The sequence below is a fragment of the Coregonus clupeaformis genome, chromosome 12 (genome assembly GCF_020615455.1).
Source record: "Coregonus clupeaformis isolate EN_2021a chromosome 12, ASM2061545v1, whole genome shotgun sequence".
NCBI classification, from domain to species: domain Eukaryota; kingdom Metazoa; phylum Chordata; class Actinopteri; order Salmoniformes; family Salmonidae; genus Coregonus; species Coregonus clupeaformis.
This window is the reverse complement of record NC_059203.1, coordinates 17,061,316-17,087,310: the sequence shown is the minus strand read 5'-3', so window position 1 is coordinate 17,087,310 and position 25,995 is coordinate 17,061,316. Positions and strand designations below refer to the sequence as shown.

General features: G+C 44.0%; 2 protein-coding genes across 7 annotated transcripts in view; one reads left to right on the top strand and one right to left on the bottom strand.

Annotated features, from left to right (window-relative positions):
* Positions 1-4,829, bottom strand: part of LOC121577893 (arf-GAP with coiled-coil, ANK repeat and PH domain-containing protein 3) — a 129,041-nt gene extending 124,212 nt beyond the window's left edge. The window contains exon 1 of one of the 2 annotated variants that reach the window (XM_041891867.2): positions 4,526-4,829. In XM_041891867.2, coding sequence (XP_041747801.1) covers positions 4,526-4,572 — 47 coding nt within the window. In that variant the 5' untranslated portion in view covers positions 4,573-4,829. The remainder of the gene's footprint in view (positions 1-4,525) is intronic. The other variant, XM_041891865.2, reaches the window with a different exon arrangement.
* Positions 3,820-25,995, top strand: part of pusl1 (pseudouridine synthase like 1) — a 50,433-nt gene continuing 28,257 nt past the window's right edge. Inside the window, exons 1-2 of one of the 5 annotated variants that reach the window (XM_041891872.2) lie at positions 3,820-3,966; positions 10,790-10,847. In XM_041891872.2, the coding sequence (XP_041747806.1) occupies positions 3,896-3,966; positions 10,790-10,847 (129 nt within the window). In that variant the 5' untranslated portion in view covers positions 3,820-3,895. Of the gene's footprint in view, positions 3,967-5,456; positions 5,811-6,117; positions 6,137-10,789; positions 10,848-25,995 lie in introns of those variants that run through there. The other 4 variants (XM_041891871.2, XM_041891868.2, XM_041891869.2 and 1 more) reach the window with 4 other exon arrangements.

The following is a 25,995-nucleotide window of genomic DNA, read 5'->3' as shown; positions in this document are numbered from 1 at the left end:
TGACATACTAAAGGCAACATCCCAAATAGCACCCTATTCCCTATAAAGTACCCTACTGTTGATCAGAGCCCTATGGGTCCTGGTCAAAATGTAGTGAGTGCACTTTGGAGGGACTAGGGTGCCATTTGGGATGCAGATTAGGTGAATTTTCCCCATTACTCATCGATGTGAGACAGATAGACTAAAGGAAAAATGTCGTATCTCAAGAAAGGATTTGGGTAGAGATTGTTTCTTCATGTTTTCTGCTTCCGTCCTGTGAGCCGTCTTTCTCACACGGAGAGAACAGGAGCCGTCAATCACATAGGTGAGGCTGCCAGAAAGCTTTGTAAGGAGGTGGAAAAAAAACAATTGGGTCGCTGGAGCTCGTCTGAGCGGTCGGCTGTGATAGCCCGCACCCAATACTAATTTATGCTGATTGCTTACATTCTGCTCACTACAGTGTTGTCTGGTTAGAACATGATGCTGAGGCCCATCACTGTCTTCATTGCCACCACCACACACAGCTGCTTCCATTGAAGGGTTGTATATAGGTGTGCAGTATTCCAATTAACGCACAACACTTTGGTTAGGAAACAGCACGTGAAACTTCGTCAGCATCAAAACACTTTATTTTCTCTAGAAGGCAAAGCAAGCTCTGACTTGCAGGTGTGCAGGGCGGAGCCCTTGAGTGAGTCCAAGCACCCTGTTTGGTTGGCATGGGCGGGTGATTGACAGGGCTGCAGGCCAATCAGGTTGAAAGGGCAATGCCTTTATTTACAGGAGGATTATGACTATCTGTCTGCCTGTAGTCTGCACACACACACACAAATCACTGCCAGTCTGTCTGTATGAAAATAATGAAACCAAGATGATGACACAGAGAGAGATCGTCTTGTCTGCTGCATCACCACTTGGTATGGGAACTGTTTGGCATCTGAACACAAGGCGCAACTTAGGGTGGTGCTCCCTGCCATCGAGGACCTCTAAAGCAGTCGGTGTCAGAGGAAGGCCCTAAAAATTGTCAAAGACTCCAGCCACCCAAGTCACAGACTGTTCTCTCTGCTTCCCACGCGGCAAACGGTACCAGAGTGCCAAGTCTGGGACCAAAAGGCTCCTGAACAGCTTCTACCCCCAAGCCATAAGACTGCTGAACAGTTCATCAAATGGCTACCAGGAGTATTTGCTCTATGCACACTCACTGGACTCTACCCACACACTCACTGGACTCTACCCACACTCACTGGACTCTACCCACACACTCACTGGACTCTACCCACACTCACTGGACTCTACCCACACACTCACTGGACTCTACCCACACACTCACTGGACTCTACCCACACACTCACTGGACTCTACCCACACACTCACTGGACTCTACCCACACACTCACTGGACTCTACCCACACACTCACTGGACTCTACCCACACACTCACTGGACTCTACCCACACACTCAGTGGACTCTACCCACACACTCACTGGACTCTACCCACACACTCAGTGGACTCTACCCACACACTCACTGGACTCTACCCACACACTCACTGGACTCTACCCACACTCACTGGACTCTACCCACACACTCAGTGGACTCTACCCACACCCACTGGACTCTACCCACACACTCACTGGACTCTACCCACACTCACTGGACTCTACCCACACACTCACTGGACTCTACCCACACACTCAGTGGACTCTACCCACACTCACTGGACTCTACCCACACACTCACTGGACTCTACCCACACACTCAGTGGACTCTACCCACACACTCACTGGACTCTACCCACACACTCACTGGACTCTACCCACACACTCACTGGACTCTACCCACACACTCACTGGACTCTACCCACACACTCACTGGACTCTACCCACACTCACTGGACTCTACCCACACTCATTGGACTCTACCCACACTCACTGGACTCTACCCACACCCACTGGACTCTACCCACACACTCACTGGACTCTACCCACACTCACTGGACTCTACCCACACTCACTGGACTCTACCCACACACTCAGTGGACTCTACCCACACACTCAGTGGACTCTACCCACACACTCACTGGACTCTACCCACACACTCACTGGACTCTACCCACACACTCACTGGACTCTACCCACACACTCACTGGACTCTACCCACACTCACTGGACTCTACCCACACTCACTGGACTCTACCCACACTCACTGGACTCTACCCACACACTCACTGGACTCTACCCACACACCCACTGGACTCTACCCACACACTCACTGGACTCTACCCACACTCACTGGACTCTACCCACACACTCACTGGACTCTACCCACACACTCACTGGACTCTACCCACACACTCACTGGACTCTACCCACACACCCACTGGACTCTACCCACACACTCACTGGACTCTACCCACACTCACTGGACTCTACCCACACTCACTGGACTCTACCCACACTCACTGGACTCTACCCACACTCACTGGACTCTACCCACACTCACTGGACTCTACCCACACTCACTGGACTCTACCCACACACTCACTGGACTCTACCCACACACTCACTGGACTCTACCCACACTCACTGGACTCTACCCACACTCACTGGACTCTACCCACACTCACTGGACTCTACCCACACTCACTGGACTCTACCCACACACTCATACATACTACACTGACACTCCAACACACACACACACACACACACACACACACACACACACACTCACACTCACACTCACACTCACTCACACACTCACACTCACAGTCATATTGACGCCACACACACACACACACACACACACACACACACACACACACACACACACACACTCACACAGTCATATTGACGCCACACACACACACACTCACACATGGACACACTTTCACCTTCTTCACATACGCTGCTGCTACTCTGTTTATTATCTATCCTGATTGCCTAGTCACTTTTACCCCTACCTACATGTACATATAACCTCAATTAACTCAACTACCTCGGCCCCTGCACATTGACTCAGTACTGCTCCTCCTTGTATATAGTCTCATTACTACCTGGTACCCCTGCACATTGACTCAGTACTGGTACATCTTGTATAGAGCCTCATTGTTATTTTTAATAATATAATATAATATAATATGCCATTTAGCAGACGCTTTTATCCAAAGCGACTTACAGTCATGTGCGCATACATTTTTACGTATGGGTGGTCCCGGGGATCGAACCCACTACCCTGGCGTTACAAGCGCCATGCTCTACCAATTGATACCATTTCCTTCTTTGGATTTTTTAAATCTTACTTTTTAACTCTGCATTGTTGGGAAAGGGAGAGAGACAGACAGAGACAGAGAGAGAGAGAGAGAAAGAGAGAAAGAGAGAGAGAGAGAGAGAGAGAGAGAGAGAGAGAGAGAGAGAGAGAGAGAGAGAGAGAGAGAGAGAGAGAGAGAGAGAGAGAGAGAGAAAAAAAAACTTCTAGTAACTACACTGGTTATTAATCTGGCTAGTTTCCATGAGACCCTGTTGGTCACAATTGGTTGAAGTGTAGTAACATTAACATCAACATATGTCACATGTCAGTTTAGTGTATTTGATGGAAAGAGGGTTCCCTGACCTTTATATAGTCACAGGCCAGAGAGCTGGAGCTGTGCCCAGAATATGACCCTCCTCCCTGGGGAGAGAGCCCTCTCCCTCCTGCCTCTCTCTCTCTCTGCCAGACCTCCACAAGGGCATCAACCTGCCCAATGTCTACCCATGGCTGGCAGTTACAGAGCTGTTAGACCCAGGGCAATGGCCAAAATGGACAAAAAATAATGATAAAGAATCTATTTAAATTGTGTTCTGTTCTATTCTTATTTAATCTATTCCGTTCTGTTCTATTCTATGTTCTACTACTCAGTATTGATGAAGCAGAGAACTGAATGAACAATCAGATGAGAAAAACAGACAGAGAAAGACAGACAGAGAGAGGCCGGGGCATTGAGAGACTTCGGTAGGTACAACAACTAGATATCTGCCATTTCGCATGTTGAAATAAAAATTCATATCTGTTATTATGTAACGTCAAAAATGTGTTAAGATGATAAATGTATCCATAGAGCATTTTCATTCCAGAATCAGCATGTAGCCATCTTCGTTCTTTCTGAGAACAGAAGTCATTTATTCAATTGGTACCGAACTGGGGAGAACAGGGAAGGTGACAGCTATTTTAACAGCAATCATCACGTGAAACAATATTACAATGGCCTTTTCAACAGCGATTTGATTGAGATAGACATGATTAGTGCATACCAAAGCCAATAGAAATATTTCACCAATGTGACATTCGTTAATTAATAAGTCCCCATACGAGAATAAAGAGAACCACTCACGATTTCAGACCACATTGGCTCATGTGCCAATGGCATCACATCGGCTCATGTGCCAACGGCATATGGACATATATATATATATATGCCACCCTTGAAAAATATATTGCGGGATGAGAGCGTTCCAATTAATCCAGTTTTGCGCATAGACTGCCGCCGTGCCATGAGCGCATTCATTCCTACCTGAATCGTGGAGAGTCTTTAATACATTCTTCAAAGTCCACCGTCATCTTTGCGTTGTCTTTTTTTACTCTTCCTCTTTCAATCGGGGCTGAGGTCGTTATAAACGGTTGGATGAAACGAGTCCCGTACGGTTGCAGTATTCCCTCTTGGTCGGACGCGCGGCAGTGGCAGCTTCTTCTAACACGGTGACACGGAACGTTGTCTCCAATGCATGTCAAATTACTACCGCTGCTTGTAACGCTTCAGCCACAGATGCCGAGATGGGTGAGAGGGGCGTGTCCCCTCGGCATGCACGACACACCCCTCTGCCTATCACAGTGACGACTTCATAAAGCGACAGATTCCTTTGACTGATGAAAGACCGTGAATGTATGTCCTATTTGTGGTACAGCTACGAACAGAATTGACTTTTCTTCAGGGTAGGATAATTAACGTAGCAAGTTAGGAGGATTAGGTTAAGGTTAGGAAAGTGGGTAGGGTTAATTAAAATGCTCAAATTAATGAGCTATAGGCAAAAATTCTCCCCGAACGACAATTTGACGATGTATGCGTCACTTCCGTTCGTAGCTGTATCGCTTCTAGCCACAACTTGTTCGCAGTGTTGCTTTTTAATCCCCTTCAATTTCTCCCGAACTTTTAATCAGCTATTCTTTACTAATTATGTGCATATTGGAATAAAACGTCTTCTTTATTCGAAAACATGTCCAAGTCGGACCTAGTTTCTGATAAATGTGGGCAAATAATGGTTAATCAAAACGGTTACATACAGGCGGTACATGGACACACGTTGTAGTCTCTTGCATGTCGCGTGGTTTCCACAGCCACAAAGTGGCTCTATCGTAAATATAGTTTTTTTTTGTCTTAATTTAAAGCTAGGCTTAGGTTTAAGGTTAGCAGTGTGGAAAATGTAAGGGTTAGGGTTCGGTTTAAACTCAGATTTTAAGAACATAAATTGTAGAAATAGGCGGTGTTTATGACATTGTGGCTGTGGTAACTAGTGACGACCATGTCGCGTTGTGTGTGAAGGTGAAGTTATCAAACATAACCTCTGTCAAATCTCTCTTTGAGTCAATAGAAAACAGCAGCAAGCAGAGGTTCAGGTTGGAGCACATTGTGCCCTATATAGTCTTCGAGTTGAATAAAAATGTTATAAGTTAGACAACCTTTCAAATTCTGAGTTGATCAACATGATCAGGAGTTTGTACCTGAAGCAGTGATCAATGATCATGCACAACGGCAGTGTCCGTTATCTCATATTCTTCCAATACCTTGGGACAAAGTACAGGTACGTAGATTAATCAATAACAAACCTATTTTGCTTAATGACTATTCGTGTGCAGCTTACTTCTGAAAAGTGTACAGTCGTGGTCAAAAGTTTTGAGAATGACGCAAATACTAATTTTCACAAAGTCTGCTGCCTCAGTTTTGATGATGGCAATTTGCATATACTCCAGAATGTCATGAAGAGTGATCAGATGAATTGCAATTAATTGCAAAGTCCCTCTTTGCCATGAAAATGAACTTAATCCCAAAAAAACATTTCCACTGCATTTCAGCCCTGCCACAAAAGGACCAGCTGCCATCATGTCAGTGATTCTCTCGTTAACACAGGTGAGAGTGTTGATGAGGACAAGGCTGGAGATCACTCTGTCATGCTGATTGAGTTAGAATAACAGACTGGAAGCTTTAAAAGCAGGGTGGTGCTTGAAATAATTGTTCTTACTCTGTTAACCATGGTTACCTGCAAGGAAACACGTGCCATCATCATTGCTTTGCACAAAAAGGGCAGGCAAGGATATCATCAAGAACTTCAAGGAGAGAGGTTCAATTGTTGTGAAGAAGGCATCAGGGCACCCAAGAAAGTCCAGCAAGCACTAGGACCGTCTCCTAAAGTTGATTCAGCTGCAGGATCGGGGCTCCACCAGTGCAGAGCTTGCTCAGGAATGGCAGCAGGCAGGTGTGAGTGCATCTGTACGCACAGTGAGGCGAAGACTTTTGGAGGATGGCCTGGTGTCAAGAAGGGCAGCAAAGAAGCCACTTCTCTCCAGGAAAAACATCAGGGGACAGACTGATATTCTGCAAAAGGTACAGGGATTGGACTGCTGAGGACTGGGGTAAAGTAATTTTCTCTGAATCCCCTTTCCGATTGTTTGGGGCATCCGGAAAACACCTTGTCCAGAGAAGACAAGGTGAGCACTACCATCAGTCCTGTGTCATGCCAACAGTAAAGCATCCTGAGACCATTCATGTGTGGGGTTGCTTCTCAGCCAAGGGAGTGGGCTCACTCACAATTTTGCCTAAGAACACAGCCATGAATAAAGAATGGTACCAACACATCCTCCAAGAGCAACTTCTCCCAACCATACAAGAACAGTTTGGTGACAACCAATGCCTTTTCCAGCATGATGGAGCACCTTGCCATAAGGCAAAAGTGATAACTAAGTGGCTCGGGGAACAAAACTTCTAAATGTTGGGTCCATGGCCAGGAAACTCCCCAGACCTTAATCCCATTGAGAACTTGTGGTCGATCCTCAAGAGGTGGGTGGACAAACAAAAACCCATCAATTCTGACAAACTCCAAGCATTGATTATGCAAGAATGGGCTGCCATCAGTCAGGATGTGACATAGAAGTTAATTGACAGCATACAAGGGCTGATTGCAGAGGTCTTGAAAAAGAAGGGTCAACACTGCAAATATTGACTCTTTGCATAAACTTCATGTAATTGTCAATAAAAGCCTTTGACACTTATTATCAAGGAACCTACGAGGTACAACCCTAAATCCGTAAACATGGGCACCCTCATAGATATCATCCTGACTAACTTACCCTCTAAATACACCTCCGCTGTCTTCAACCAGGATCTCAGCGATCACTGCCTTATTACCTGCGTCCGTAACGGGTCCGCGGTCAAACGACCACCCCTCATCACTGTCAAACGCTCCCTAAAACACTTTAGCGAGCAGGCCTTCCTAATTGACCTGGCCCAGGTATCCTGGATGGATATAGATTTCATTCCGTCAGTAGAGGATGCCTGGTTGTTCTTTAAAAGTGCTTTCCTCTCAATCTTAAATAAGCATGCCCCATTCAAAAAATTCAGAACTAAGAACAGATATAGCCCCTGGTTCTCCTCAGACTTGACTGCCCTTGACCAGCACAAAAACATCCTGTGGCGTACTGCATTAGCATCGAATTAGCCCACCCAACTACCTCATCCCTATATTGTTATTTATTTTGCTCTTTTGCACCCCAGTATCTCTATTTGCACATAATCTCTTGCACATCTAGCATTCCATTGTTAATACTAATTGTAATTATTTTGCACTATAGCCTATTTATTGCCTTACCTCCATAACTTGCTACATTTGCACACACTGTATATATATTTTCTGTTGTATTTTTTGACTTTGTTTTTTTTACCCCATATGTAACTCTGTGTTGTTTTTATCGCACTGCTTTGCTTTATCTTGGCCAGGTCGCAGTTGTAAATGAGAACTTGTTCTCAACTGGCTTACCTGGTTAAATAAAGGTGAAATAAAAATAAATAAATAAATAGCCCCCGCGATATGCAACTTTTCAGGGAAGTTAGGAACCAATATACACAAGCAGTTAGGAAAGCAAAGGCTAGGTTTTTCAAACAGAAATTTGCATCCTGTAGCACTAACTCCAAAACGTTTTGGGACACTGTAAAGTCCATGGAGAATAAGAGCACTTCCTCCCAGCTGCCCGCTGCACTGAGGCTAAGAAACACAATCACCACCGATAAATCTACAATAATCGAGAATTTCAACAAGCATTTTGCTGCGGCTGGCCATGCTTTCCACCTGGCTACCCCTACCCCTGCCACCAGCTCTGCACCCTCCGCTGCAACTTGCCCATGCCCCCCCCCCGCTTCTCCTTCACACAAATTCAGACAGCTGATGTTCTGAAAGAGCTGCAAAATCTGGACCCCTACAAATCATCTGGGCTAGACAATCTGGACCCTTTCTTTCTAAAAATAGCCGCCGAAATTGTCGCAACCCCTATTACTAGCCTGTTCAACCTCTCTTTCGTAACGTCTGAGATCCCCAGAGATTGGAAAGCTGCCACGGTCATCCCACTCTTCAAAGGGGGTGACACTCTAGATCCAAACTGTTACAGACCTATATCCATCCTGCCCTGCCTTTCGAAAGTATTTGAAAGCCAAGTTAACAAACAGATCACCGACCATTTCGAATCCCACCGTACCTTCTCCGCTATGCAATCTGGTTTCCGAGCTGGTCATGGGTGCACCTCAGCCACGCTCAAGGTCCTAAACGATATTATAACCGCGATCGATAATAGACAGTACTGTGCAGCCGTCTTCATCGACCTGGCCAAGGCTTTCGACTCTGTCAACCACCGCATTCTTATTGGCAGACTAAATAGCCTTGGTTTCTCAAATGACTGCCTCGCCTGGTTCACCAACTACTTCTCAGATAGAGTTCAATGTGTCAAATTGGAGGGCCTGTTTACTGGACCTCTGGCAGTCTCTATGGGGGTGCCACAGGGTTCAATTCTCGGGCCGACTCTATTCTCGGTGTATATCAATGATGTCGCTCTTGCTGCTGGTGACTCTCAGATCCACCTCTACGCAGACAACACCATTTTGTATACATCTGGCCCTTCATTGGACACTGTGTTAACAAACCTCCAAACGAGCTTCAATGCCATACAACACTCCTTCCGTAGCCTCCAACTGCTCTTAAACACTAGTAAAACTAAATGCATGCTCTTCAATCGAACGCTGCTGGCACCCGCCCACCCGACTAGAATCACTACTCTCGGCGGGTCTGACCTAGAGTATGTGGACAACTACAAATACCTAGGTGTCTGGTTAGACTGTAAACTCTCCTTCCAGACTCACATTAAGAATCTCCAATCCAAAGTTAAATCTAGAATCGGCTTCTTATTTCGCAACAAAGTCTCCTTCACTCATGCTGCCAAACATGCCCTCGTAAAACTGACTATCCTACCGATCCTTGACTTCGGCGATGTCATTTACAAAATAGCCTCCAACACTCTACTCAGCAAATTGGATGTAGTCTATCACAGTGCCATCCGTTTTGTCACCAAAGCCCCATATACTACCCACCACTGTGACCTGTATGCTCTCGTTGGCTGGCCCTCACTACATATTCGTCGCCAAACCCACTGGCTCCAGGCCATCTATAAATCACTGCTAGGCAAATCTCCGCCTTATCTTAGCTCATTGGTCACCATAGCAACACCCACCCGTAGTATGCGCTCCAGCAGGTATATCTCACTGGTCATCCCCAAAGCCAACACCTCCTTTGGCCGCCATTCCTTCCAGTTCTCTGCTGCAAATGACTGGAACGAACTGCAAAAATCTCTGAAGCTGGAGACACTTATCTCCCTCACTAACTTTAAGCATCAGTTGTCAGAGCACCTTACCGATCACTGCAGCTGTCCACAGCCCTTCTGAAATTAGCCCACTCAACTACCTCATCCCCATGTTATTTATTTTGCTCATTTGCACCCCAGTATCTCTATTTGCACATCATCTCTTGCACATCTATCATTCCAGTGTTAATACTAATTTTAATTATTTTGCACTATGGCCTATTTATTGCCTTACCTCCATAACTTGCTACATTTGCACACACTGTATATATATTTTCTGTTGTATTTTTGACTTTATGTTTTGTTTTACCCCATATGTAACTCTGTGTTGTTGTTTTTATCGCACTGCTTTGCTTTATCTTGGCCAGGTCGCAGTTGTAAATCAGAACTTGTTCTCAACTGGCTTACCTGGTTAAATAAAGGTGAAATAAATAAAAAATATGGATTGCTTGTAATTATACTTCAGTATACCATAGTAACATCTGACAAAAATATCTCATAACACTGAAGCAGCGAACTTTGTTAAGACCAATATTTGTGTCATTCTCAAAACGTTTGACCACGACTACTATTCAATGAATGACCTCAGTTATTATATTCTGTTCTGTTCCAACTCCATTCTGTTCTGTTCTTTTCCAACTCCATTAAATTCTGTTCTGTTCTTTTCCAACTCCATTAAATTATGTTCTGTTCTTTTCCAACTCCGTTCTGTTCTGTTCCAACTCCGTTCTGTTCCAACTCCATTCTGTTCTGTTCTGTTCCAACTCCATTAAATTCTATTCTGTTCTGTTCCAACTCCATTAAATTATATTCTGTTCTGTTCCAACTCCATTAAATTCTATTCTGTTCTGTTCCAACTCCATTATATTCTTGTCTCTTCTAGTGGCGTTATGAAGGCGCCTCCACACCATGCAGTCAAGGGTGTCCAGAACTACTTGGAGGTGAGTGTTCACTGTCTGTTAACCTTAACCCTGTCTGTTAACCTTAACCCTGTCTGTTAACCTTAACCCTGTCTGTTAACCTTAACCCTGTCTGTTAACCTTAACCCTGTCTGTTAACCTTAACCCTGTCTGTTAACCTTAACCCTGTCTGTTAACCTTAACCCTGTCTGTTAACCTTAACCCTGTCTGTTAACCTTAACCCTGTCTGTTAACCTTAACCCTGTCTGTTAACCTTAACCCCTTCTGCTAACTCTAATCCTGTCTCCTAACCCTTCCTGCTAACCTTAACCCTTTCTGCAGAATGACTGGACAATATGTCTACCCAGAATGACTGGACAATATGTCTACCCAGAATGACTGGACAATATGTCTACCCAGAATGACTGGACAATATGTCTACCCAGAATGACTGGACAATATGTCTACCCAGAATGACTGGACAATATGTCTACCCAGAATGACTGGACAATAGTCATTCGGAAAGTATTCAGACCCCTTGACCTTTTCCACATTTTGTTACGTTACAGCGTTATTCAAAAATCTACACACAATATCCCATAATGACAAAGCAAAAACAGTTTTGTAGAAATTGTTACAATTTGTATTAAAAATAAAAACCTATCATATTTACATAAGTATTCAGACCTCGAGTCTTCTTGGGTATGATGCTACAAGCTTGTCACACCTGTATTTGGGGAGTTTCTTCCATTCTTCTCTGCAGATCCCCTCAAGCTCTGTCAGGTTGGATGGAGAGCGTCACTGAACAGCTATTTTCAGGACTCTCCAGAGATGTTCGATAGGGTTCAAGTCCGGGCTCTGGCTGGGCCACTCAAGGACATTCAGAGACTTGTCCCGAATCCAGTCCTGCGTTGTCTTGGCTGTGTGCTTAGGGTCGTTGTCCTATTGGAAGGTGAACCTTCACCCCAGTCTGAGGTCCTGAGCGCTCTAGAGCAGGTTTTCATCAAGGATATCTCTGTACTTTGCTCCGTTCATCTTTCCCTCGATCCTGACTTGTCTCCCAGTCCCTGCCTCTGAAAAACATCCCCACAGCATGATTCTGCCACCACCATGCTTCACCGTAGGGATGGTGCCAGCTTTCCTCCAGACGTGACGCTTAGCATTCAGGCCAAAGAATTCAATCTTGGTGTCATCAGATCAGAGACTCTTCTTTCTCATTGTCTGAGAGTCTTTAGGTGCCTTTCGGCAAACTCCAAGCGGGCTGTCGTGCCTTTTACTGAGGAATGGCTTCCGTCTGGCCACTCTACCATAAAGGCCTGATTGGTGGAGTGCCTGCAGAGATGGTTGTCCTTCTGTAAAGTTCTCCCATCTCCACAGAGGAATTCTGGACCTCTGTCAGAGTGACCATCGGGTTCTTGGTCACCTCCCTGACCAAGGCCCTTCTCCCCCGATTGCTCAGTTTGGCCGGGCAGCCAGCTCTAGGAAGAGTCTTGGTGGTTCCAAACTTCTTCCATTTAAGAATAATGGAGGCCACTGTGTTCTTGGGGACCTTCAATGCTGCAGAAATGTTTTGGTACCCTTCCCCAGAGCTGTGCCTCAACACAATCCTGTCTCGGAGCTCTATGGACAATTCCTTCTACCTCATGGCTTGGTTTTTGCTCTGACATGCACTGTCAACTGTGGGACCTTTATATAGACCGGTGTGTGCCTTTCCAAATCATGTCAAATCAATTGAATTTACCACAGGTGGACTCCAATCAAGTTGTAGAAACATCTCAAGGATGATCAATGGAAACAGGATGCACCTGAGCTCAATTTCGAGTCTCAAAGCAAAGGGTCTGAATACTTACGTAAATAAGGTATTTCTGTTTTTAATACAGTCGCAAAAGATTCTAAAAACCTGTTTTTGCTTTGTCAATATGGAGTTTTGTGTGTAGATTGATGAGGATTATTTTTTTAAAAATCAGTTTTAGAATAAGGCTGTAACGTAACAAAATGTGGAAAAAGTCAAGGGGTCTGAATACCTTCCGAATGCACTGTATGCCTACCAGAATGACTGGAAACCCACTCAGTCTAACATGCCGCATAAGTCATACGCTGTTATTGGTCTATGGTCCATATTTTGTGAGAAACCAAAAGCATTTACTGACTTCCAGAACAGACAAAACATCTCCCCCGAAAGGAAAACCGCACTTGAAACAGGCTATACTGTACGTGGCTCAATGTAGAACATTTTAATAGTATTTACATTTTTACATTTTTTATTTTTTTTGTCATTTAGCAGACGCTCTTATCCAGAGCGACTTAGTTAGTGAGTGCATACATTATTTTCTATTTCTTTTCTATTTTTTTCATACCCCCCGTGGGAATCGAACCCACAACCCTGGCGTTGCAAACGCCATGCTCTACCAACTGAGCTACATCCTTTAGTACTTCAGAAATGTGCGGACTATGACTGAGGATATGTGGTTGTCCCACCTAGATATCTTTAAGATAAATGCACTAACTGTAAGTGGCTCTGGATAAGAGCGTCTGCTAAATGACTCAAATGTAAAATGTAACGCAGCAAAATGCCAGACACCTAATATACAGTATAAATGATCTACTAGAATTGAGACTACCGGTCTCTTTCCATTCAGTTGCAGTTGATGAAATGGGTGTTATTCCACTACTGGGCTCATTGTAGCCCACGTTACCGTACCGTTACAGTCACCTTAGTCTTCCAGTGCTTTCTTCTACAACCCGCACCAGCAGCTGAATACGTTTATTTGGACAAATCCAGCATCTCGATTTCTCTATTTCGGTCTTAAAAACCAGCCTCTGGGAACACACAACATTCCACCATTTACACAGTTGAAGTCGGAAGTTTACACACCCTTAGGTTGGAGTCATTAAAACTTAGTTTTTCAACCACTCCACACATTTCTTGTTAACAAACTATAGTTTTGGCAAGTCGGTTAGGACATCTACTTTGTGCATGACACAAGTAATTTTTCCAACAATTGTTTACAGACAGATTATTTCACTTATATTTCACTGTATCACAATTCCAGTGGGTCAGAGGTTTAGACACTAAACAGCTTGGAAAATGCCAGAAAATGATGTCACGTCTTTAAAAGCTTCTGATAGGCTAATTGACATCATTTGAGTCAATTGGAGGTGTACCTGTGGATGTATTTCAAGGCCTAACTTCAAACTCAGTGCCTCTTTGCTTGACATCATGGGAAAATCAAAAGAAATCAGCCAAGACCTCAGAAAAAGAAATGGTAGACCTCCACAAGTCTGGTCCATCCTTGGCAGCAATTTCCAAACGCCTGAAGGTACCATGTTCATCTGTACAAACAATAGTATGCAAGTATAAACACCATGGGACCACGCAGCCGTCATACCTCTCAGGAAGGAGACGTGTTTTGTCTCCTAGAGATGAACGTACTTTGGTGCGAAAAGTGCAAGTCAATCCCAGAACGACAGCAAAGGACCTTGTGAAGATTCTGGAGGAAACAGGTACGAAAGTATCTATATCCACAGTAAAATGAGTCCTATATCGACATAACCTGAAAGATCGTACTTTTTGGAGAAATGTCCTCTGGTCTGATGAAACAAAAAATAGAACTGTTTGGCCATAATGACCATCGTTATGTTTGGAGGAAAAAGGGGGTTGCTTGCAAGCCAAAGAACACCATCCCAACCGTGAAGCACAGGGGTGGCAGTATCATGCTGTGGGGGTGCTTTGCTGCAGGAGGGACTGGTGCACTTCACAAAATAGATGGCATCACGAGGAAGGAAAATTATGTGAATATATTGAAGCAACATCTCAAGATATCAGTCAAGAAGTTAAAGCTTGGTCGCAAATGGGTCTTCCAAATGGACAATGACCCCAAGCATACTTCCAAAGTTATGGCAAAATGGCTTAAGGACAACAAAGTCAAGGTATTGGAGTGGCCATCACAATCCTATAGAACATTTGTGGGCAGAACTGAAAAAGTGTGTGTGAGCAAGGAGGCCTACAAACCTGACTCAGTTACACCAGCTCTGTCAGGAGGAATGGGCCACAATTCACCCAACTTATTGTGGAAGGCTACCCGAAACGTTTGACCCAAGTTAAACAATTTAAAGGCAATGCTACCAAATACTAATTGAGTGAATGTAAACTTCTGACCCACTGGGGGCCAGAGAGAGAGGAGAGGTCTGGGGATACTGGATACTTATGTCTAGTGTACCATTGACATGGACCATTCCAGTAACTATTCACACAATTACATGTCAATAAATGTGATTGACAAGCAGCTGAAAAAGTATGACCGTCTGCGTTCATTCACATCTGCAGTACCTGAAGAAAAACCAGTCGATGTTGGTGTAAACCCTTTTGAAAATGCATTCCTTCCCTTCTTCCGTGAAACAGATGTACGGTAACACAACTGGATTGGTTAGGGCAATGTAGCGGTAACCACACATTCACTTATCCTGAATAATGTCACATCAGTGACCTATTAGCTACTTCAACATAGGAAGTAAGGAGGCATTCTAGAATGGTTTGGAACTTTCCTTCAATGACAGTTTGGACATTTCTGTGGTTCGGTTTGAATATGGATCCCTGCTTCTGCTGATGCTGCTTCAGGCTGGAGAGACAGATAGAGAGAGGGAGGGAGAGAGAGAGATGAGGGAGGGGACGGACGTTGTTATTGGACCGTAAACAAGCCCCCCCAATCACGCACACACACAGTCTATAGCTGTGATACAGACTGGTATGAAAGTTATGCTTTATATTATGATTTGATATAAGATTTGAAGTGACTATTTATCCTCATTTTTTAAATCCTCCAGTGGTACGTATAGCCTGCAGATGGCCTCCATGTTAAGCCTGCAGATGGCCTCCATGTTAAGCCTGCAGATGGCCTCCATGTTAAGCCTGCAGATGGCCTCCATGTTAAGCCTGCTGATGGCCTCCATGTTAAGCCTGCAGATGGCCTCCATGTTAAGCCTGCAGATGGCCTCCATGTTAAGCCTGCAGATGGCCTCCATGTTAAGCCTGCAGATGGCCTCCATGTTAAGCCTGCAGATGGCCTCCATGTTAAGCCTGCAGATGGCCTCCATGTGAAAGCTTCACGGTCTGTTCAATCTGTATCTCCGCTTACCGTATTCACACGCGATGTCTGGACATTTTAACAAGCATAAGAAATTGAGAAGTTGATTTTTATCAATAGTGAAATAAAATAATGGGCATTTATCCAACTCTTTGCAGAGATCACAGAAGTGATTTATATGGTTCACACGGTCTGTGATGCTTGTCGAGACCTGATGTTAGAGCCTTGAATAGGGCAGGTGATTCAGGTCATGTGAGGCTTAGGTAGGTCTCTGAAATGTTTAGTGTGGCAACTATGTGTGTGTATGTTTGTGTGCTCATTATTTAGTGTCTGTTTGTGTGTGTGTGTGTGTGTGTGTGTTGTTGATCTGATCGATCTCTGGGCTAGTCTATACAGCAGCTGGCTGTAGCTACTGGCTCTGGTTTTAATATCCCATCTGTGATTATCCCTGATGTCCTTACACAGCTCTCTGGTCTTGGCCATTGTGGAGAGGTTGGAGTCTGTTTGATTGAGTGTGTAGACAGGTGTCTTTTATACAGGTAACGAGTTCAAACAGGTGCAGTTAATACAGGTAATGAGTGGAGAACAGGAGGGCTTCTTAAAGAAAAACTAACAGGTCTGTGAGAGACGGAATTCTTACTGGTTGGTAGGTGATCAAATACTTATGTCATGCAATAAAATGCAAATTAATTACCTAAAAATCATACAATGTGATTTTCTGGATTTTTGTTTTAGATTCCGTCTCTCACAGTTGAAGTGTACCTATGATAAAAATTACAGACCTCTACATGCTTTGTAAGTAGGAAAACCTGCAAAATCGGCAGTGTATCAAATACTTGTTCTCCCCACTGTAGTATGACATCATAACATGAAGTCCCACCCAGTCTGACATGACTCATTTGGTTCACTCAGACCACATGACTCATTTGGTTCACTCAGACCACATGACTCATTTGGTTCACTCAGACCACATGACTCATTTGGTTCACTCATACCACATGACTCATTTGGTTCACTCATACCACATGACTCATTTGGTTCACTCATACCACATGACTCATTTGGTTCACTCATACCACATGACTCATTTGGTTCACTCAGACCACATGACTCATTTGGTTCACTCATACCACGACTCATTTGGTTCACTCAGACCACATGATTGTGTTCTCATTTCATAGGTGGCACGTTAAAGTATTCCTGTTTTATTCCTATCACATAAACTTAGAGACTATATTCCTCTTGTTCTCACCTCTCCCATGAACAAAACCACTATGGGCTGTAAGCCTACTGGATTAAAAGAATCTCCAAAAGAATCTCCATTGAAAGTGCTTTTTTAGTCTAGGACTAGTCTTAATCTGGGGCTGTGAAACTGGCCCAATAAAGTAGAGTTTATACTGGCACATAAACATGTGTTCACATCTGTTTCCACATTTATTGGGAATGGAATGTCTCATTTAGAATCTTGTGGCATGATTCAGTTTGTGGCGTTCTGAGGCTTGTCTCTGTTGTAGCTCATCAAGCTCATGGTGGTTCAAGTCAAGAATCGATTTGATTCTCTCTCTCTCTTTCTCTCTCTCTCTCTCTCTGTCTCTCTCTGTCTCTCTCTGTCTCTCTCTGTCTCTCTCTGTCTCTCTCTGTCTCTCTCTGTCTCTCTCTGTCTCTCTCTGTCTCTCTCTCTGTCTCTCTGTCTCTCTCTCTGTCTCTCTGTCTCTGTCTCTCTCTCAATTCAAGGGCTTTATTGGCATGGGAAACGTGTGTTAACATTGCCAAAGCAAGTGAAGTAGATAGTAAACAAAAGTGAAATAAACAATAAATATTAACAGTAAACATTAATGCTACAGCATACAATGACATTCTAGACGATTCTGTGCTCCGAACTTTGTGGCAACAGTTTGGGGAAGGCCCTTTTCTGTTTCAGCATGACAAGTTTCAGCATGACAATGCCCCTGTGCACAAAGCGAGGTCCATACAGAAATGTTTGTCAAGATCGGTGTGGAATGACTTGACTTGCCTGCACAGAGCCCTGACCTCAACCTCCATCGAACACCTTTTGGGATGAATTGGAACGCAGACTGTGAGCCAGGCCTAATCGCCCAACATCAGTGCCCGACCTCACTAATGCTCTTTTGACTGAATGGAAGCAAGTCCCTGCAGCAATTTTCCAACATCTAGTTCAAAGCCTTCACAGAAGAGTGGAGGCTGTTATAGCAGCAAAGGGGGGGGGACCAACTCCATATTAATGACCATGATTTTGGAATGAGATGTTCGACAAGCAGGTGTCCACATACCTCTGGTCATGTAGTGTGGGTTGTTTTTACAATGGTGTTTGTTCTTTACTGGTTGTCCTTTTCTTGTGGCAACAGGTCACACATCTTGCTGCTGTGATGGCACACAGTGGTGTTTCACCTAATAGATATGTGAGTTTATCAAAATCATTATATCAGCCCCTTTTTCAATGCAACAAACCAAATCTGACTAGATTGAGTCTGTGATTTTGTTGTTTTCTATTGGCGGAGAGGTCAGCCCAATTATAGATAAGTATAGGTCAGCAATGTGGAGTTACTGCTTCCTACAAGAGTAGAAATGTGTAGGCTACATTTCAAGCAGTCTTTGAAAAGCCAGTCAGGTAAAATGCTTATGTCTTAATTTACATACATTTTAGTCATTTAGCAGACGCTCTTATCCAGAGCGACTTACAGGAGCAATTAGGGTTAAGTGCCTTGCTTAAGGGCACATCGACAGATTTTTCACCTAGTCGGCTCGGGGATTAGAACCAGTGACCTTTCGGTTACTGGCACAACGCTCTTACCCACTGAGCTACCTGCCGTCCTAATTAATTAAATTAATTAAAGGGGCAGTGTTGTATTTTGAGACAGGCTTGAATATGCAAATAAGCTAATAGGCAGAGGGGTAGCCGACATTGTCTAATTCTCTGTATGGTAATAATTAATTGTATTTTGTAACGTGATTTCTTGCATCATACAACGCAATTTACAGTCAGCTATTTGGTCCATTGTGTTACAGACCAAGTAAAACATCTGTAATTAATGTCAAGCCCTTCATAATGTAAAAACGTTTTTTTTAAAGTCTCATGCAGTGTAGGCTGTATTGAACACCACATATAGGCTACTGTAGGCTATATCGTAGAAATCAAAAGCTATTTCCATGTGAAAATGTTATGGGATTTACTCCATTGGTTTTGTTGGTAGGCCTACATTATGCTCAGATAGCCACAATAACCTGTTGGCTACTGTCTAAAACTGTCAGGGTACAGCCTATTGGCTACTGTCTAAAACTGTCAGGATACAGCCTATTGGCTACTGTCTACAACTGTCAGGGTACAGCCTATTGGCTACTGTCTACAACTGTCAGGGTACAGCCTATTGGCTACTGTCTAAAACTGTCAGGATACAGCCTATTGGCTACTGTCTAAAACTGTCAGGGTACAGCCTATTGGCTACTGTCTAAAACTGTCAGGGTACAGCCTATTGGCTACTGTCTAAAACTGTCAGGGTACAGCCTATTGGCTACTGTCTAAAACTGTCAGGATACAGCCTATTGGCTACTGTCTAAAACTGTCAGGGTACAGCCTATTGGCTACTGTCTAAAACTGTCAGGGTACAGCCTATTGGCTACTGTCTAAAACTGTCAGGGTACAACCTATTGGCTACTGTCTAAAACTGTCAGGATACAGCCTATTGGCTACTGTCTAAAAGTGTCAGGGTACAGCCTATTGGCTACTGTCTAAAACTGTCAGGGTACAGCCTCAGTGTTAACTTGATCGGCGCGCGTTTACAGTGTTTCCGCTCAATGGACCTCAAATTTGCTCAGTGCCCCCCAAAATTTGAGGGAACATTGATCAAAACATTTGGCAGGAGGTTAGGAAGTGCAGCTCAGTTTCCACCTCATTTTGTGGGCAGTGTGCACATAGCCTGTCTTCTCTTGAGAGCCAGGTCTGCCTGTGGCGGCCTTTCTCAATAGCAAGGCTGTGCTCACTGAGTCTGTACATAGTCAAAGCTTTCCTTCATTTTAGGTCAGTCACAGTGGTCAGGTATTCTGCCACTGTGTACTCTTTGTTTAGGGCCAAATAGCATTCTAGTTTGCTCTGTTTTTTTGTTTGTTCTTTCCAATGTGTCAAGTAATTCTCTTTTTTGTTTTCTCATGATTTGGTTGGGTCTAATTGTGTTGTTGTTGTCCTGGTGCTCTGTGGGGTCTGTTTGTGTTTTGTGAACAGAGCCCCAGGACCAGCTTACTTGGGGGACTCTTCTCAAGGTTCTGTAGGTGACTGCGGACCCGTTACGGACGCAGGCAATAAGGCAGTGATCGCTGAGATCCTGGTTGAAGACAGCTGAGGTGTATTTAGAGGGTAAGTTAGTCAGGATGATATCTATGAGGGTACCCATGTTTACGGATTTAGGGTTGTACCTGGTAGGTTCGTTGATAATTTGTGTGAGATTGAGGGCATCTAGTTTAGATTGTAGGATGGCCGGGGTGTTAAGCATATCCCAATTTAGGTCACCAAGCAGTACGAACTCTGAGGATAAATGGGGGGCAATCAATTCACATATGGTATCCAGGGCACAGCTGGGGGCTGAGGGGGGTCTGTAGCAAGCGGCAACAGTGAGAGACTTATTTCTGGAAAGGTGGATTTTTAGAAGTAGAAGCTCAAACTGTTTGGGCACAGACCTGGATAGTATGATAGAGCTCTGAAGGCTATCTCTACAGTAGATTGCAACTCCACCCCCTTTGGCAGTTCTATCTAGATGGAAAATGTTATAGTTGGGGATGGAAATTTCAGAATTTTTGGTGGCCTTCCTAAGCCAGGATTCAGACACTGCTAGAACATCAGGGTTGGCGGAGTGTGCTAACGCAGTGAATAACTCAAACTTAGGAAGTAGACTTCTGATATTTACGTGCAAGAAACCAAGACTTTTGCCATTACAGAAGTCAGCAATAGCTGATAGCAAGTAGCTAGGTAGCTGGCTACTCCCGTCCGGTAGACCTAGAGGTAGATATGAGCCTGGCTCTAGGCTAGCTCGAGGCTAACTGGTGCTTGCATCGGGGGTAGTGGTGATTAGCCAGACAGCAACATCCATTCGGTTGCGGCTAGCTAGTTGCGATCCGGTGATTAATGTCCAGTGATGAAAAAAATCCAATGTTCTGGGTGAAATAGCGCTAACTGTGGCTAATAGCAAGTAGCTAGTTAGCTGGCTAGCTAGTTTCAACTGGAGATTCTAGATAAAAGGTAAGTCAATAATAGAATCCGTTCCACATTGAGTGAGGCGGGTTGCAGGAAAGTATATTTTGTAGAAGGATGAAAAGTCTGATAGGAAAATATGTACGAAAAATACAAAAAAAACAGGGTATTTACAGGCTATTTACAGACACACGACAAAAACAGGACTGCACTACTACGCCATCTTGGATTATATCTCTCTGTAGGTGATGGCTTTGTTATGGAAGGTTTGAGAATCGCTTCCTTTTAGGTGGTTGTAGAATTTAATTGCTCTTTTCTGGATTTTTATAATTAGTGGGATTCGTCATAATTCTGCTCTGCATGCATTATTTGGTGTTTTATGTTGTCCACTGAGGATATTGTTGCAGAATTCTGCATGCAGAGTCTCAATTTGGTGTTTGTCCCATTTTGTGAATTCTTGGTTGGTGAGTGGTCCCCAGACCTCACAACCATAGAGGGTAATGGGTTCAGCGACGTGAGAGACTGATCAACAACTACAGGAAGTGTTAGTTGGAGTCATTGCAGCTAAATGTGGCACAAACATTTATTGTGTGTAAGGATGCAATTACCTTTTCACACAGGGGCATTGGGTGTTTCATAACTTTGTTTCTAAAATAAATGAAATGACTATGTAATTGTTGTGTTATTTGTTCACTCAGGTTCCCTTCATCTAATATTAGGTTTTGGTTGAAGATATGATAACATTCAGTATCCAAAATATGCAAAAGTAAATAGCCTCATTACTACCTGGTACCCCTGCACATTGACTCGGTGCCTCTACTCCTTGTATATTTGGTTAACCTCCCGAGTGGCGCAGTGGTCTAAGGCACTGCATCGCAGTGCTAGCTGTGCCACTAGAGATCCTGGTTCGAATCCAGGCTCTGTCGTAGCCGGCCGCGACCGGGAGACCCATGGGGCGGCGCACAATTGGCCCAGCGTCGTCCAGGGTAGGGGAGGGAATGGCCGGCAGGGATGTAGCTCAGTTGGTAGAGAATGGCGTTTGCAACACCAGGGTTGTGAGTTCGATTCCCAGTATGAAAAATACAAAAAATAATGTATGCACTCACTAACTGTAAGTCGCTCTGGATAAGAGCGTCTGCTAAATGACTAAAATGTATATAGCCTCATTACCACCTGGTACCCCTGCACATTGACTCAGTACTGGTACTCCTTGTATATAGTCTCATTACTACCTGGTACCCCTGCACATTGACTCAGTACTGGTACTCCTTGTATATAGTCTCATTACTACCTGGTACCCCTGCACATTGACTCAGTACTGGTACTCCTTGTATATAGTCTCATTACTACCTGGTACCCCTGCCCATTGACTCAGTACTGGTACTCCTTGTATAAAGTCTCATTACTACCTGGTACCCCTGCCCATTGACTCAGTACTGGTACTCCTTGTATATAGTCTCATTACTACCTGGTACCCCTGCCCATTGACTCAGTACTGGTACTCCTTGTACAGTGGGGAAAAAAAGTATTTAGTCAGCCACCAATTGTGCAAGTTCTCCCACTTAAAAAGATGAGAGAGAACTGTAATTTTCATCATAGGTACACGTCAACTATGACAGACAAATTGAGATTTTTTTTTCAAGAAAATCACATTCTAGGATTTTTTATGAATTTATTTGCAAATTATGGTGGAAAATAAGTATTTGGTCACCTACAAACAAGGAAGATTTCTGGCTCTCACAGACCTGTAACTTCTTCTTTAAGAGGCTCCTCTGTCCTCCACTCGTTACCTGTATTAATGGCACCTGTTTGAACTTGTTATCAGTATAAAATACACCTGTCCACAACCTCAAACAGTCACACTCCAAACTCCACTATGGCCAAGACCAAAGAGCTGTCAAAGGACACCAGAAACAAAATTGTAGACCTGCACCAGGCTGGGAAGACTGAATCTGCAATAGGTAAGCAGCTTGATTTGAAGAAATCAACTGTGGGAGCAATTATTAGGAAATGGAAGACATACAAGACCACTGATAATCTCCCTCGATCTGGGGCTCCACGCAAGATCTCACCCCGTGGGGTCAAAATGATCACAAGAACGGTGAGCAAAAATCCCAGAACCACACGGGGGGACCTAGTGAATTACCTGCAGAGAGCTGGGACCAAAGTAACAAAGCCTACCATGAGTAACACACTATGCCGCCAGGGACACAAATCCTGCAGTACCAGACGTGTCCCCCTGCTTAAGCCAGTACATGTCCAGGCCCGTCTGTAGTTTGCTAGAGTGCATTTGGATGATCCAGAAGAGGATTGGGAGAATGTCATATGGTCAGATGAAACCAAAATAGAACTTTTTGGTAAAAACTCAACTCGTCGTGTTTGGAGGACAAAGAATGCTGAGTTGCATCCAAAGAACACCATACCTACTGTGAAGCATGGGGGGTGGAAACATCATGCTTTGGGGCTGTTTTTCTGCAAAGGGACCAGGACGACTGATCCGTGTAAAGGAAAGAATGAATGGGGCCATGTATCGTGAGATTTTGAGTGAAAACCTCCTTCCATCAGCAAGGGCATTGAAGATGAAACGTGGCTGGGTCTTTCAGCATGACAATGATCCCAAACACACCGCCCGGGCAACGACGGAGTGGCTTCGTAAGAAGCATTTCAAGGTCCTGGAGTGGCCTAGCCAGTCTCCAGATCTCAACCCCATAGAAAATCTTTGGAGGGAGTTGAAAGTCCGTGTTGCCCAGCGACAGCCCCAAAACATCACTGCTCTAGAGGAGATCTGCATGGAGGAATGGGCCAAAATACCAGCAACAGTGTGTGAAAACCTTGTGAAGACTTACAGAAAACGTTTGACCTGTGTCATTGCCAACAAAGGGTATATAACAAAGTATTGAGAAACTTTTGTTATTGACCATATACTTATTTTCCACCATAATTTGCAAATAAATTCATTAAAAATCCTACAATGTGATTTTCTGGAAAATAAATTCTCATTTTGTCTGTCATTTTTTACGTGTACCTATGATGAAAATTACAGGTCTCTCTCATCTTTTTAAGTGGGAGAACTTGCACAATTGGTGGCTGACTAAATACTTTTTTCCCCCACTGTATATAGTCTCATTACTACCTGGTACCCCTGCCCATTGACTCAGTACTGCTCCTCCTTGTATATAGTCTCATTACTACCTGGTACCCCTGCCCATTGACTCAGTACTGCTCCTCCTTGTATATAGTCTCATTACTACCTGGTACCCCTGCCCATTGACTCAGTACTGGTACTCCTTGTATATAGTCTCATTACTACCTGGTACCCCTGCACAATGACTCAGTACCGGTACTTCTTGTATAGAACCTCATTGTTATTTTATTGTGTTACTATTTCCTTCTTTGGATTTTTTAAATCTTACTTTTTAACTCTGCATTGTTTGGAAAGGGCTCGTAAGTAAGCATTTCACGGTAAAGTGTACACCCAAAACATTTGATTTGATTTTGAGAGTGAGATAGAGACAAACAGGGGGACAAACACCTACCTGGAGGTGACAGCATTCCCTCCCCCATATGCCCCCCTAGGCACAACTACAACAACATAACCAACAAAAACGGGTCACGACTCCTGCAGCTCTGTCACACACTGGGTCTGTACATAGTCAATGGTAGGCTTCGAGGGGACTCCTATGGTAGGTACACCTATAGCTCATCTCTTGGCAGTAGTACTGTAGACTACTTTATCACTGACCTCAACCCAGAGTCTAGCTATACTTAGCTATACTTAAACTCTTTAACATCATCCTTAGCTCTGGCATCTTCCCCAATATTTGGAACCAAGGACTGATCACCCCAATCCACAAAAGTGGAGACAAATTTGACCCCAATAACTACCGTGGGATATGTGTCAACAGTAACCTTGGGAAAATCCTCTGCATTATCATTAACAGCAGACTAGTTCATTTCCTCAGTGAAAACAATGTACTGAGCAAATGTCAAATCGGCTTTTTACCAAATTACCGTACAACAGACCACGTATTCACCCTGCACACCCTAATTGACAAACAAACAAACCAAAACAAAGGCAAAGTCTTCTCATGCTTTGTTGATTTCAAAAAAGCTTTTGACTCAATTTGGCATGAGGGTCTGCTATACAAATTGATGGAAAGTGGTGTTGGGGGAAAAACATATGACATTATAAAATCCATGTACACAAACAACAAGTGTGCGGTTAAAATTGGCAGAAAACACACATTTCTTTCCACAGGGCCATGGGGTGAGACAGGGATGCAGTTTAAGCCCCACCCTCTTCAACATATATATCAACGAATTGGCGAGGGCACTAGAACAGTCTGCAGCACCCGGCCTCACCCTACTAGAATCTGAAGTCAAATGTCTTCTGTTTGCTGATGATCTGGTGCTTCTGTCACCAACCAAGGAGTGCCTACAGCAGCACCTAGATCTTCTGCACAGATTCTGTCAGACCTGGGCCCTGACAGTAAATCTCAGTAAGACAAAAATAATGCTGTTCCAAAAAAGGTCCAGTTGCCAGGACCACAAATACAAATTCCATCTAGACACCGTTGCCCTAGAAAAACACACAAAAAACTATACCTAACACCGCCTAAACATCAGCGCCACAGGTAACTTCCACAAAGCTGTGAACGATCTGAGAGACAAGGCAAGAAGAGCCTTCTATGCCATCAAAAGGAACATAAAATTTGACATACCAATTAGGATCTGGCTAAAAATACTTGAATCAGTTATAGAACCCATTGCCCTTTATGGTTGTGAGGTCTGGGGTCCGCTCACCAACCAATAATTCACAAAATGGGACAAACACCAAATTGAGACTCTGCATGCAGAATTCTGCAAAAACATCCTCCGTGTACAACGTAAAACACCAAATAATGCA